Here is a 15,041-nt window from a genome sequence, read left to right as displayed (position 1 = left end):
TATCGGGTCTGTTTAGAGCGGTCGAGGCAAACACGCTCTGCTAAGCATCAGAATGGATGAGGTGTTTGTAGCGCAACTCTCTCGTGGAGCGGACAGCTCGGGGATTGGCTGAATAGTTTTGCTTTCAGACCTGTTGCAGCCAAAACGAAAAAAGCCATGAAATATCCAGTGTGTGTTTTTTTCTTAAATCTTTATTTATCTATTGAAAACAATGGCTTTTTTTATTTACAAAAAAGGTTACATAGCTGAGTAATAGATAGGAGGCCTGAGTCTGGAGGCTTTGGTGGAGGATACATATTTGTCTAGTTAAGTTCCAGGCTTAAAGTGAGGTTTAATAGCCTCTGTGACTCAAAAGAGCAGAGTATTTTTTTCTTTCTATTTTTTTTTTTTTTTTTGCACATGCTCGGGTCACACAGCAGCCCAGATAAACAAGAAGCAAAGATTTTGTCAAGAGGACAGGAGGGGAAAGAATAACAAGTCTTTTTTTTAGCTCCTTGGGTAGAACATGGCATATTTGGAGGTCCGGAAACCCAACAGGTCCCTCATCTCATTGCGAAACTTTGACAGGTCTTGGCGAAGGTCGTTCAGATTTTCCACCGTAGCCTGGTCTGTGCTTTGCATCTTCTGCCGGGTGGAGGTCAGGTAGCGGTGAACTAGACAGCACATGATCTTCTGGTAGTTCTCATCCCGCTTCTGCTTCAGGTTCTTCCACTCCTGTAAGGACAGCATTAACACAGAGGGTCATTTGTTGAAGATTAGAAGATGGGTTTGAATCAAACTTTTACAATATTGTTTATCTCTCACCTTCAGACTGTTCTGTCTCTTCACTTTGCCCTTCGAGGTGTGTGAACAGATCCACTTGCTCAGGCTGGTCACCAAGTAGCAGACAGTCTTTGGAGAAGGGAGGATGTTTAAGGGTGGAGGCAGCGTGCACTTGTCATCAAAGTAGCTGAGCCACAATTTGGCCCGGGCAAACTTCCACTCTTTATCCTCGTGATTCTACAGGAGTCCAAAAGCCAATAAGAACACTTAAGAATGAAGGAATGTTGGAAAACTTTCATGCATTTAAACTTTCACACATAGTTTTACAGGAGGAATGTTGAAAATGCAAAACCACCACACAGTGGAAACTTAGGGGAACAGATTTTTGTGAAAGATAAGTTGCACTTATTGCAATCGAAATCAAGCAGGCCGCAAAGACCGGTTCCAAGGAAAGAAAGTAGCTAACATCTGTGGAACAATTCAGGGCTACTTTGAGGAAAATTAAACCTTAACAGTAAACGAAAACCGTCGGAGATTTCAATGCCAGGACAAATTCAAACTGCCCGTGGCAGCACTGAGACCATCAGCGCCAAAACTTATTTACACTTACAGCAATTTGCCTGAAGCTTTTATGGAGCATGGCCACCAGCAGCTTGGTCAGCACAATAACCACCACGATGTTGTAGGTGCCTATGATCATGGCGCCGACAAAAGAGCGCAGCTCCTCTGTGTAGCTGATGCGGGTGACGAAGAGTGCAACGTGTGCCAGGGAGAAGATGTACCAGAACAGTGCATAGCAGGTCCCCATAAATCTGCAAAAGAGACGAAGCTAGTACGTGTGCAGGTCAGGTTTAAACATACAACCCTGTCTCCAAAAAAAGTTGAGAAATAAATACAAACCTACATTTACATAAAAAGAGCTCCCTAGAAAGTCTTTCATAAAAACGAGGAAGGGTTCAGGACTCTTTGAAGCACTATGTGGGGAAATATTTTAAGAATAGCATTTCTTATTGTAAAAATGCTAGGGGGCATGCAGATTCAAGTACCTACATATATCACTTTATTAGAAGATTAAGAGAATCTGGAGAAATCTCTGCACACAATGAAAATGTCTGAAAACCAATATTCAGTGGTCATTATCTTTGGGCCTGCAGGCATTAAAAAACAAACACAATTCTAAAGTGCAACAATTAGTCAGTTTAGGGGTTGTTAACATGTGATTTAAGTAGGATCATGTGCCAAATTTTCTGAAATGTGTCACTTCAAATGCAAAACAATTTCTCCTTTGTTTTAAATTTTTTAACTGAATGTAGGATTTAAATGATTTGTTGTTAAGCCGCTCTAAACTGAGGTGTGCTCCGATGCACAAAATGTCAAAAGAGAAAAGCAAGCAGAGAGAGACATGAGCAATCTGACTGCTGTGCAGACTTCATTACACAACCTGCACATGACCGACTACTTCAGAGCGTAATAAGATTTACAAAGCTTCCAGGGAACACAGATGTGCTTACTCATCTGTAAAAAAGGTGTAATGTGCACAATTACATAAAAGACTACTTTCAAATAAAAAAAAAAAGGATTATGCGTCACGTAACCTATCAGTTATTTTTGTTTTTATACTTTTACATGAAGATGGAAGGCGAGGGAGAGTTTTCTTGTGATGCTTCGGATGTCTTGTCTCATCTTCACAGCTTGTGCTGCAATTTTCTCCTAAAAATCTGACTTGAATTGTAACATTTACAAGTTTTACTCTATGTATTGTATAGATTTCTGTGTATTTCTTGTATTTATTTAAGCACACTATTTGTACTATTAACATTTGTCCCTGCTTATGTTAAAAATCACTGTTTAGTTTCTGTCCAAATTCTGTCTAAATTAGTGTTTTCCATGTACATGAATTGAAGAATGTATGAGCTACACAGTGTTTATTTTTATAACAGTCCTTTCATATGCATTTGCAGTGCCTCATAGGCTTTTTAAACTATGTTGACTTATCTATTTTTTTTAGCTCTGAAGAAAGCACCCTTGTGCTTAGACTTCACAGTACTGAATAAAGTCTGTGCTGCATAACTGTTAAAGTGCTCCCACACTTTGCTGTCTCTTTCAATGTTATGATCTAATTTTACAGTATATAAAGATCATGTATGCATATAAACATATATAAAGGATAAAAACATATATAAAGGTTTTATATAACCTCCAACATCCCTCAACATATACACTAAACAGTCATTGACGCCATCGCTGTCCAAAATGACAGAATGAGGTTTGCCCATACGTGTGGAATGCGTCGTTGCTCTGCTGCTCGCAGAAGATGCCCCCGCAGTCCTTGGGTGGATTGTTTTCCTTATCTTTCTGGTCCTTTCCATAGAGCTGGGTGAGTCCAATGGTGAAGGAGAATAACACAAGCAGGAAGAGGCCCAAAAACTTTCCAAACTCCTGCAGCATTTGTCCCATGGAGATCTAGCGAGAGATTAACATTTTCCCGTTAATCTTGTGCTGCTTGCTCTAACAGCTTTCTCAAAGAAATCTCAATAATCTTCATCAGCCTTTAAGCAGCTGGATTGGATTAAACTTGACTCTGCTTAATGTCTGATCTGAACAACACTGGCCTGAAATGAAAACAACCAAGATATTGCAGTATCACATTCTCTGTGCTAACTAGATCTCCCTTTAAAACACCAATCAATCAAGTTTATTGAAAGTCTGGGTAATGCTAGAGACTTAGAAGATTTGATAAACTAGATTTTCTATGTTCTCTAATCAAATAACTTTTGTGCAACTGGACTGTGATATATTAAAAGCCCAACTACACATTAATTAGACACACTTACAATTACAATATATTAGAGTGCAACTCTCTGATTTTTAAAATGTCACAGAAAGTGTAAATTATGTAAAAGTAACACTGTAGTACATTTAAATTCAACAACAGTCCAGCAGAATTCATTTCTACTTTGTATACTGAATTTTTACTCTAGTACTTCTTTTCAAAGCCATTCAGACTTTAGAAAGACGCATGCTCGCACTGCTTCACCACTCTCTGACCACTCTTAGCGTGTTTTTTCACCCATGTTCAGATTTAGTAGTGGTTCCTCAGGGAAGAGGAAGAAAACCTACTTATTCTGGCTGCTAGAGTTCTCTCAACCTACCTGAAGAAACACAGAGACAAACACGGAGGAAGCCAGAGAGAGGACGAGAACACAGAAATCTTCTTAAAGCATTGGAAACCCACTATTTACAGGCTTGTGCCGCATATCTGTTTATAAGGACCTCGGGATGGTCAAACAAGGTCAGAACACACTCCTACCCTTGCAAAACACAAACACATATAAAGTGTCCAGTGTAAGAGAAAACCATTCTGGCTGCATGACGAATCATGATGTTTGATGAATGGTGAGTACAGAGTTTGTGCTGGAACCCAGGGAGTCTATTTGAGAAAGTTTGGTCTGTTCGGGTGATTTATTCCCCCAGTGTAATCATCTGCCACTTTGTACACATCTGATTTAGGAGATGTGGGTGCTCCCTGCCTGACAGATATCCTAAACTGGTTACTGTACAAACAGAACAGAAATATAGCAGGGTATTACCTCCTCACCGTGACTGGAGGAGGTCTAATGCATACCTCAAATAAATCTAACCAAAGATACTCAATGCAGCACTGTTAGATAATGAGAGGAAATTTTATGTTATTTAATTTAGAGAGTGAAAATTAAATGCATCTATTTATCCATCCATTTTCTCAACTGCTTGTTCAATTTTGGGTTCCTGAGGCTGGAGCCTATTCTAGCTGTCACAGGGGAAAAGGCAGGGTACCCTCTGAGCAGGTCACAGCACATCAGAGGGCTGATACAGAGAAACAGGCAGCCACTGAAAGCCCACATTAACACATACAATCAATTAACAATTTCCATTCCACCTAACAAATGCATTTTTGGAGTGTGGCAGGAAGCCAGAGTGGGCACAGGGAGAAAATGCCAACTCCACACAGTCTGGAGATGTCCACGACATGGAAGTGTATGAGGCCTCATTTAGTCAGGTCAGGATTCACCTACTTCACAGCGGGCAGAAGACTATGTTGGTGGGTCTCTACTGAGTAGCCAATTCAAACAGCCATATACCATTCTAGTTTCAATAGCAGTCTAGTTTCAGTAAACACTGACATTCCCGCAACAAAAACAGCTTTGCAGCTAAACCAAATGTAGTAAAGTAAATAAAAAGGAAGCTACAGCTTTGCTGTTGCTGGATTCATCCTGAGATTTGTTCCTGTTGATTTCACTGCAGAAACTGTGAAATCTGTGCAGCAGCTCAGCTGTTTTGGGCCCAGAAAACTGTTAATGTTAAATATAGTGTCATGAGTGACCCAGGGTCCATGAACAGTTATGGACTTTTATATATCTTGTAGATATGTGTGCTGCACTGTGCTGCTGTCCGTGTGTTTTTTCTATGCTTGTGTGATAGGTGTGTGTGTGTGTGTGTGTGTGGCTGAGTTCTGGGGTTCAGTCAGGCCTGGTGGGTGTGGCCCTGTCAGGTGGCTGGCCACACCTGAAGATCATCACACACACCTGGAGCTGATCAAGCCTTAGGTTTCCTTAATGGAAACAGAATCTGAAAGTATTTCACAAGCTGTACGTTTAGGAGACAGACTCAGTTCAATGTAATCCTTGCTTACAACATCTAAAGTTAATCCGTATACATTTAGCATGACTTATTTCTATTTCTCTTACACACACTCAAATAGCCCAGCTGACTCTCAGTTAGCCTATGGCACATTAATGATGTCAGTGAGGTTAAGTCTGGGCCGTGATAGACCCACACCACAGACGCATACTCCCACTTTCAGTCACTCTTTCCAAACTCAGTTGGGGGCAATACCTACCGGAAATATGAGCTGGCCTCTTCAGGGCGGACAGAATGAGAGAAACGTTCATTATTCCAACCCACATAGTATTGACTCACTGTCTGTGTGTGTGTCCATGCCTGAGTACGACTGGACTGAATCCTAGCATGCCAGATATCACAGGAGTGTGGAAATGTGTGGGTGCGTGTGCATTAGAGGAGAGGTGTGTCTGCCACGTGAGTGCGAGTACGGCTGCGAACACGCCAACCAAACCAAACCAAGTGTATTTTCAAAGCTGATTTTCCATCCTGTCAAGCCAGACAGTTATGTCACAGAGTGAAGAAGAAGGGCGAGAAGAAAAAAAACGAGAGTGAAGCAGGAAGAGCATAGCTGAAAAATGCTCATTAAAAAGCTACAGAGCACCCTGACTGTTTTATAAGTCAACCACAAACAGCACCTCGAAATAATGACAGGAAGGACTGACCTCACTGCGCACCTCAAGAGTTCTTTACGCCTTAAAAGTCACACATTGGGAAAAATGAACCTCACGTTTGCTAACAAAAATTCAGATAATGGCAGGCTTCATGATTTCCCTCTGCCAGCTGGATAATAATATAAAACCTGATATGATAAAAAGGGACATCTATGGCGCCTGAGTAGAAAATATGCAAAGCAGACTTCTGGCTTCTCTGAAGCTACAAAGAAATCTCCAATATTCAAATGAAGTCATTTTGATTTTTTTTTAATCTTCACAGACAAAAGTAACACTACTTGGCTAATAACATCTATAACCTTTTGCAAATGGCAAGAAAATGCAAGCTAATTCTAAACTAATGTTTGGCATTATAAGCTAAAACAGGCTAATCAAGAGAATCCAGTGCAGCTTTTCCAGGCTTCGGGAAGCTTAGTGAATATTTTTCACTTGGATATTTTCCACAGTGCTCCATTGATATATTTTCTATAAGAGATGTTCCTTGTCAGAAATGTCAGACAATAAATCCAATTTTGATTTGAAAAGAAAAAAAAAACATCCCACAAGTGTATTTAATAAGAGCTTCCCTTCTCCGCTCTGCATTTATTCCCATGCAGCCAAAATCGTATAGATTGCACATACTTAAATAAATCAACTGTGAAGGCAGTCATTCATTTAGATGATAGCAGTATGGCGATGTACATGGTAAATAAGCTGCAAATCCTTTTTCAGTTTATTATGTGCGCATTATCAGAGCAGAACACATTAATCTGCTGCCTCACTTCACTGTGCTTATACTTAATGCTTATGATGATGGTTATGCTGAGCACAGCTGGTGTGATGCTTAGAGTTGGCTCGCCCTGCAGTGTTCACATCCACTAACAGAGGAAGAGAGTGGGTGGTGTGTGTGTGTGTGGCGTCCGGGACAAAGATAAAATAAATAAATAAATAAATAGGCGAAGCAGTTTTATAATCATTGCATAACTATAAGGCCATTTTTTTCTCATTAAAGGGCTTTACAGATATATCACTTAAAACCCTCAGGGATCGCAGTCATATCTCGTTGTTGCCTGCTTGCACTGAGTGAGAATCAAGCCTCTCTACAAAACACTCACAGCTACTTTAATGTATATTCCAACTGTTTTCCTACCTGTAGAGGGCCCAGTATGGAGCTCGTGGTGTACATGAAGAAAAGTCGCAGGTAACTAAGAACGTTGGCAAAGGCAAACAGTCCCTCGGCCACCAGGATGGGATGGAAGGCATCCCAGTCCTTCCTGTTCTGCTCCTGATCTTTAAACTGCAGATCAAAGCAAAGAGATTCAGAGAAAGATACATATCTGAATGTACTGTCACCGTCTTTAAATGTCATAGAAGGCATTATTTTTCCAAAGGACAGCACTATGCAAGTCTTGAGCCAAGTGGAGAAGAAAAGAAGTATTTATATAATGCAGATGAACAGTTCTTAAAAAAGAGGAAAACATCCAGCAAAAGACCTAAAACAGGACCTTAATCTACTGGACCATTTACTGTTAGCCAAAATCTCATCAGAAATGGCCCCAATGAAAAGTTGGCTGCCAAGACACCATTTTTAAAGAAGGGAGTAAACGAATACCTGGGTAGGAAACCCACATAATTATGAACTGACCTCCCTTAAATCAGACCTCAACATAATTGAAGCACTGTCGGATTGTCTTGACAGAGAACAGAACAAAAGGAAGCCAACACCCAAAAGAAGAGCTTTGAATGTCCTTCAAGAAGCCTGGAGAACTATTCCTGAAGACTACTTAAAGACATGAAACGAGAACTCTAAACAGAAGTTAGACCTCTATTTCAAAACTGTTTGGCTGTGTGTGGTCTGTGCTCCGTTTACTGCCTTAGGTGAGGCACATTACACCTTTATCAGTCTTAATGGTGCATTAGAAAGCTCAATTCCTAGAATAGCTTTGCCCAGCTTTCAACTTGATCTGAGATCTAATTGAAACAACAGATGAAAACACCTCCCTGGAGTGTAGCGTTAATATGCACAAGCGTTATTCCACGAAACCTTAAATCTAATTATCTATCCATTAAATGTAAGGAGTGTGTGCTATGTGTCTGTACCTTGCTATGAGCAACAATCTTCAGAGCAAAGGTGGCTAAGTAGAGGGAGTTCATCACAAAACTCAGCTGGTTCCTAGACTCTTCCAGAAAGTCTTCCAGCCCCTCATACCACAGACGCTTCACATCTGACCACACCATTCCTATAGGGGGGGGGAAGAATCCACCATTACCACGTACACACAGACGTATACACACACACCCACCACTGGAAAAAGGATGTCATCCACAACATTTTAAAATCCCTTCAAGGCTCAGCCATCAGTCATCTCACAGAGAGAGCCCGGGGGAAACAGGAATGTGTGAGACACAGAAATCAAGAGATTAATGTGCTGAAAATGTGTCATCTGTGGGATTTAGGGAGGTGCGTGGAATTTAATTAAGATGGGTTAGCGTCTTTTTGTGTTTAAATGGTATTTCATCAATTCTAAATGTACAAAAGGAATAAAAAAAATTACTCCAGGTGCAAGTTAATGTTCAGTCGGATTTTCTTATGCCTTGATTCAGAAACTGTTACAGTTCTGAGTTTCCCATTAACGTGAGGCCTCTGGCCCAGGGGAATACCAGGATGGAGGGAAGAGGAGAAAGATGATAGGAAGAGGGAAAGCAAACAATGGAGAGGAAAAAGAAAAAACAAAAAAGTGTTGCAACTCTAAGAACTCCCCTTCCCATTCTGATAACATAAGGCAGGAGGCTGTCTGAGAACGGTAACCGTTAGTAATCTCATTCCTCTCATTTAACTCATCTTGGGTGACGTGTTGACGCTGCAGGGATACTGTACACCATTGCCTCTCGCCTTGGAGTTTAGGCTGTTTTCAAAATGACGCAACCATTAGAAAAAAAAATGCAAAGTTTATCTTTGATGCTGCTCTTTTGCAATGCTTAAGGAAATGTTCTCCCTCTAGTGGGCTATTGTAGCCCATGGAAAACCCTATTACGCTTCTTATCTAATGACTGAAAAACTCATGTCAATCCTGCAGTGTACAAACTAAACTGACAATTACCCCACAGCACAGCACAACACTTTATATCATTGAATAATAGATGTCAATTGCTTCTAAATCCTTTCACATCCCGTCACATGAAGTTACTGGGAAGATTTATTAAAGAAAGAGCTGAAACCTAGATGCTGTGGTCGTGATGCTTTGTCTCTGGTGGAAGTGGCTCGGATTTTTTGCAACAATGAGACAAACATGCCTACTGCGGAAGCAGAGCCATTAAAGAGACTAAACAGCCGTGTTAATGGTTTCTTGGCAGAAGGGTAAGGTAAAGAGGCAGAGTCAATTTCCAGCTGTCACTATCCGCCCTTTTTCTGAAAAGATAGCTGGTGTATGTGTGAATATGTTTCCACGGCTGTGTGTTGAGTTCATTGATACCAGCACTCAGAAGGGCCACAGGGGAAAAAGAAGAAGCTGCAGTTTCTTTTCTATTGTGCTCAATTAGAAGCAGGGCTGACGGATTTAATCCGGTCAAGCTGGGCTTTCTGTCATTTGGTGTAGAAACAGCCGTTTGTCATGTAATGCCTGATGTGATTATGGACACGGGATACTGGACTTTAGCCAGATCATAACAGGAAGCGCTCATTTTCACTCAACCATGCCATGTTACCGTATTAACCTTTAGTTTGTGGGACTGGGTTTTGACTCTAGTTCTAGTTCCTTAAAGTGCATTAGGAAATAGATAAGTATTAAATTATCAAAGTGCTAAAATATATAAAGCACAATAACTACATATAATGCATGACACGCCTCTGGAAACAGCATTATGCGTTATTTACGGGGTAAAAGTCTGACCTATGATCCAGAGGATGAGCAGGTAATCAATCATCTCAAGCGCGGGCCCCATCGTGTTCTTCTTGTTCTCGTTGTAGACCAGAGAGTACAGGTTAAGCAGCAGCAGGAAGGTGAAGTAGGAGGCGCTGTGGATGATGAACTTAACGAAAGGGGTATGGATTATTTGGCCAACACGGGAGCGTGGCACCAGAAGGTAGCAGACAGAAAGGAGAGGCCAAAGCATGGCCACGCTCAGAACTGTGGCCATTTTTAGACAGGTGTGCTTGCGTCGGTAGCTGGCCATCTCTCCAAACCAGACAGTGTTGAGGAACTGCTGACAGTTGGACTGAGCCACAAACTGTAAAAGGGACATCAAGAGAGAACGGCAGTTAAAGCATCGGTGGACAGATGTTTAATACGAAAAAAGAAAAACTTTACGAAAAATCAGCAAAGTGAAGAAAGAGTTCAAGATTTCGTGAGAACAATTCTTAGGTTTCTGGGCGCGGGTTTGCTTTGATGATCATTTCACTGGAATAAATATGAAGCTACAGCCAGAAGATTAGCACAAAGACTGGCTCAAGAATAAATAGCTGTGTGATGAGCTGTGGATAGCTCCAACACCCAACCTGCTTCCCCCTGTTTATAATGTAAGCTCTACTAATCAGTTGCAGACTGCAATTTAAGATTTATCGCACAAACACGACAGCAGCATCAATCTCCTCTTCTAACTTTAGGCAACAGAACCAATAAACATTTCTTTTTTAAATTTCTGATACTCGTTAGGGATCGTCACAGGAGATTATCTGCCTCCCTCTTACTCTATCCCTAGCATCCTCTTCTGTCACATCAGCTCTCTGCACATTCTTCTTCTTCTCTTCCTATCTGACAGTTTTACCGTCAACTTTTTTCCAATATATCCACTATGCCTTTTCTCTCTAACTTTGTCTCCAACAACTTAAGCCGAGCTGTCCCTCTGATGGACTCATTTCTAATCCTCCCTCTCTTCATCACTCTAAATGAGCATCTTCAGCTTGGCTTCCTGTTTTTTTAGGCAGTGCCACCGTCTACAAACCACACAACATAGCAGGTTTCACCACCAACTTGTTAACCTTCCCTTACGCTCTTGCTGCTATAATCTGTCACAAATCAGGGCAGCCATTCTAACAATAAATAGGAGGTGGACTCATTTGTTATTAGTCACATTGCCCTTTTGCCCTCTGTAGAAACCTTATGAGTGTCTTCAGCAGTAAACAGTCTGTTACTACCTGCCCAGTGATGTATGCAAACCTCTTTTTGGTTGTACTTGATGGCCAGTTTAAGTCGACTGAGATTCATGCGCTCCTCCAGTAAGCCTCTCTTGTCAACATGATCCTCGGTGGATGTGTGGTTGAGAATCACTTCTAGCTCTCGAGAGTTTCGAGCCTGAGCCAGCAGGTCTTTGGCAAACATCTTGCACTGCTTTGCCAGTTCCTCATAGTCAGTTCTAGAGCAAATAAATTAGATCAAATAAGAGGATATTAAAAGGTTAAGATTCTTATCAATCTCAGGCTATAAAAGAAAGGATTTACAGCATCGCTATATGTATTTACATCTGTTTACAGGCAAAGAAATTGGATTAACGCTCTGATGCATGTGCAGCATGTTGACTCTACCTGAACTCCACTTCAACGAGACTGAGCTCCTTTAGGTCTGCGCTCAGCTCAAAGGCCCTGAGTATGGGATCTTCCTCTGTCAGCATGATGAGAGAGGGGCTGGCTAGGCAGCGGTAGATGTCGAGACGGAACCTAACCCACCACCATCAACAGAAACGAGGCGGTTAAAACCTCCCCAAAGGGGATAGGTGGAAACATGACAGACTTGTGCAGATGGGAGAAGAAATAAGGAGAAACATTCAGTCCTCTATCTGTTTCATTTATACCTTCTTTCACCTCTATGTTGTTTGGCAGCCAAACTGCAGAGTGATTCATTTAGTGTACTGTGTGGGAGGCCACACTGCCCTGCACAGAGAAAATAAAGGCCCCTGCGGAAGAGATCAGCAAAATCTCATCTGCAAGTCCGAGAAGGTATCAGAAACCAAGTACTCCTTCTTCCCAGAGGAACTGCTGCTGTTTTGCTGTTTTCCCTTAAATTAGAGTTTGTATTGATTTTGTATTTCAGTAAAATACCAATACCGACTCTCTACAGCTAGATCAGTCGAGCTTGACAATAACAGAGAAAATCAGGAGTCCTCTCGGGGACAAGGAAGATACTTTGGGCATTCATTGGACTGTAAAAAATGGCTAAAGAATTCCTAAAACCCAGTGTGTTGATTAAATCATCGACTTCTAGGAGCAGCAGACTGGATTTTCAACCTAATGCTGCCATCGAAACAAGAGGCTGCAATGTTTCACAAGAGCCACTTTACTTGGAGCAAAACTGGGTTGATTTGTTGGGTCAAAACAATCAAAACATCACCTACAAAACAGAAGTGGTATTGACTATTCCAATTTAAAGTAATTGAGCAAAGAAATAGTCCGCTGGTGCTCTTAATGCACTCGTCTGCACAAAGTCAGTGCCACTTAAGTATTTTGTGAGCTCTAGTTAACTGTACCTGGAGTGGCGTAAGCTGTCCTTCTTGTTTTTAACGTTGCAGAGCGTGCACTCACAGCCAACAGCGTGAGGCCGGGGGAGAGAGATGTCCTGCTTGAGCAGCATGGTCAGGATCTCGTAGTTGTTCCTGTGGGCTGCCAGGATGACTGGAGCCACATCCATGGTGGTGGAATACTCTGGATTCTGGATGCGCTGCATCAGTTTCTGACAAGAGCATGGATTAAAAAAAAAAATACTGTAAGTGAATTATAGAAATTGATAAGCAAGTTTTTGCCTTAATGGTGTTTCTTTTCTTGAAAACGAGTAATAACAGCAGACTTACAGCAATAGAGGGCTTAGAAGATCTCCTTGGCCTGTGGTTAAGGAGAATGTCCACGGCTCCTACCACCTCTGAGTCTATGGCCACCAGCAAAGCGTCTGTTGCCTACACAGAAAGAAATGCACAATTTTAGTGATGTAAATGATGTCTTGTGTATATTATTTTACCCCTAGTCTGTGCTTGCTTGTTACCTGGCAGCCATACTCCAAGAGCAGCTGAAGGATGTCCAGATTCTCGTTCTCGATGGCGATGGTCACTGCATCTCGGCCCAGCACGTCCACACTGTTGATGTTGAGCTCGCCGTGTCTGTTCTCCTCCAGCAGTTTCTTCACCATGTAGTAGTCACCTGAGAAGCAAGTCAAGGACAAAGCAGCACATCATAAATGTGATCCACCTTGGCAAGTTCTCACAAAGGCGGATCCTTTGAAGAAGCGAAACATTAGTGTGAGCGCGGTGCCAAAACGACACAAACACACAGCGCCGGTTATCAGGCGAGCTCTTTCAGAGAACAGGCTCAGATCCAGCGGCAACCCTTAATCTTGTGTAACAATAACATCTCCCTCAAAGGACAATTTCTGTTGCTGGGCCACGTTTAGGGAGACTTTATATGGTCACAGTGGCAGTTATTGGCTTAGCACACTTCTGCCTGTACAATGTTCTTAACTTATCAATGAAATATTCTCACGCCACGGGGACTAGTTGAGAAAACCCATGCCTCTTTGTTATTTTACACTTACACTGTCTACGTCTTGCCTTGCTGGCATTTAGCTTGTTTGCATTAACTTTCCATGTTGGGGTTTGTGAAAAGTCAGGAGACCAGGGAGAGAAACTTAAAGTGGAGCAGACATTTAACTATTAACTGCCCCTTGGGCAAATTACCACAGTATCCAAAGTGTGGGCAGCTGTGAGTGGCATACACTGGAGTGGGGGGATCTGTAATGATTGAGTAGTTTGCCAGCTGCTAAATGAGCCTGTATGACATCTGCCATGCTGTCACTGCGTGTGCGCTCTACCTCCTACATGAGACATGTAGCTTCAGCATCCCTAATGATCACAATAACGAGCTTCCTTCAGCTCGTAGTCACGTGATGCACGGACATCCCATTGCATTGCAAACAGGGAACAACAGCCCAGATATTAAATTAGACGAAACAAGAGCCAAACCTTTCTCGCATGCCAGGAGGAAGAGTTTCTCGTCCAGAGTCGTCTCCTCTTTCACTTCTCTCACGTCTTTCAAGGCCAGGAATTTGTCCGGAGAGGAAGCGTCCGTGCCATGGTACAGAGCTGCCATTACGACGGAGAGCGAGTACGGCAAGACGCTGATGTGCATCCCACTAGAAACCGACGACCATTACACGAGAAATCCCGTCATATGCGATGACATGCGAAGAATGCTTCTGTAGTTGCGCAGCAGAGGTTTAAAGCGGCCGACTTAAACCAGTGCCAGTAATCGCTGGCATTACCGTCCCAGCTCCGGTGCGTTCGCTTTTTCCCTTTTTTCGGGGTTAAAATATCGCCTATTGTAGCCCCTTTCGCACCATCGATCTCAAACGTGGGGTTAAAAAGTGTTAACGGCGACGGCAAGTAGACGAAACAACGCGGTCATTTCTCGCGGCGTGTTTACAAGCACCATCTTCTCACTTGCATCGCAGTGGTCCTGATGCTGCTGGCGAGGTTTGCACTGCGCATGTTTCCTCCTCCACCTGCTTGATCGTTTCGCAGGCGCAAAGCCTCTTCTCCGTGATTACGTAACAGTGCATCTTTGCCGTGTACAGTACACTGTGTAAATTCACAGCGTGTGAGCGTTCACTGTGACAGTGCATGCACACGTGCTGACTCTGAAGCATGAACTACACACATACAGTATGCTAAGCGGTAAAGACTGGGAGATAAACAGAAATCAGCAATGGCTGTGGCTCCTGCTCAGGTCACTTCCTGCAGTAATGTGAAAGTCCTGATGGAAATGCTGTGTTGGGACATGCATGGGTGACATTCAGTGCACATGGATATGGATATGGCGGCATATGGGCTCATATAATCCGTGACAGACTGTTAGGAAATACATCTGGTATCCTGATTCAGTGAAATCTCTTTATAATTATGCTGAAATGTAAACGTGTCTGTGTTTAAAGCACCTTATGTCAGCTTCTGTTGTTTAAATGTTCTATAACCTATAGATGAAGTAAACAG

General features: G+C 42.3%; 1 protein-coding gene across 1 annotated transcript; it reads right to left on the bottom strand.

Annotated features, from left to right (window-relative positions):
* Positions 1–76: 76 nt before the first annotated feature.
* On the bottom strand, positions 77–14,564 carry trpc1 (transient receptor potential cation channel, subfamily C, member 1). The gene is made up of 13 exons (XM_085418848.1): positions 14,016–14,564; positions 13,043–13,197; positions 12,855–12,956; positions 12,534–12,736; positions 11,596–11,727; positions 11,231–11,426; positions 9,965–10,301; positions 8,175–8,314; positions 7,225–7,371; positions 3,041–3,225; positions 1,373–1,574; positions 805–999; positions 77–714 (listed from the first exon to the last, which is right to left on the bottom strand). The coding sequence occupies exons 1-13, from the start codon at positions 14,179–14,181 to the stop codon at positions 487–489; spliced, it is 2,388 nt and encodes a 795-aa protein (XP_085274974.1). The 5' UTR covers positions 14,182–14,564; the 3' UTR covers positions 77–486.
* Positions 14,565–15,041: the final 477 nt, after the last annotated feature.

Source organism: Rhamphochromis longiceps, linkage group LG9, assembly GCF_057381845.1.
Source record: "Rhamphochromis longiceps isolate RC_006_pf linkage group LG9, R_longiceps_female_GT1.1, whole genome shotgun sequence".
Lineage (NCBI taxonomy): Eukaryota > Metazoa > Chordata > Actinopteri > Cichliformes > Cichlidae > Rhamphochromis > Rhamphochromis longiceps.
This window is presented reverse-complemented; position numbering and strand designations above follow the sequence as displayed.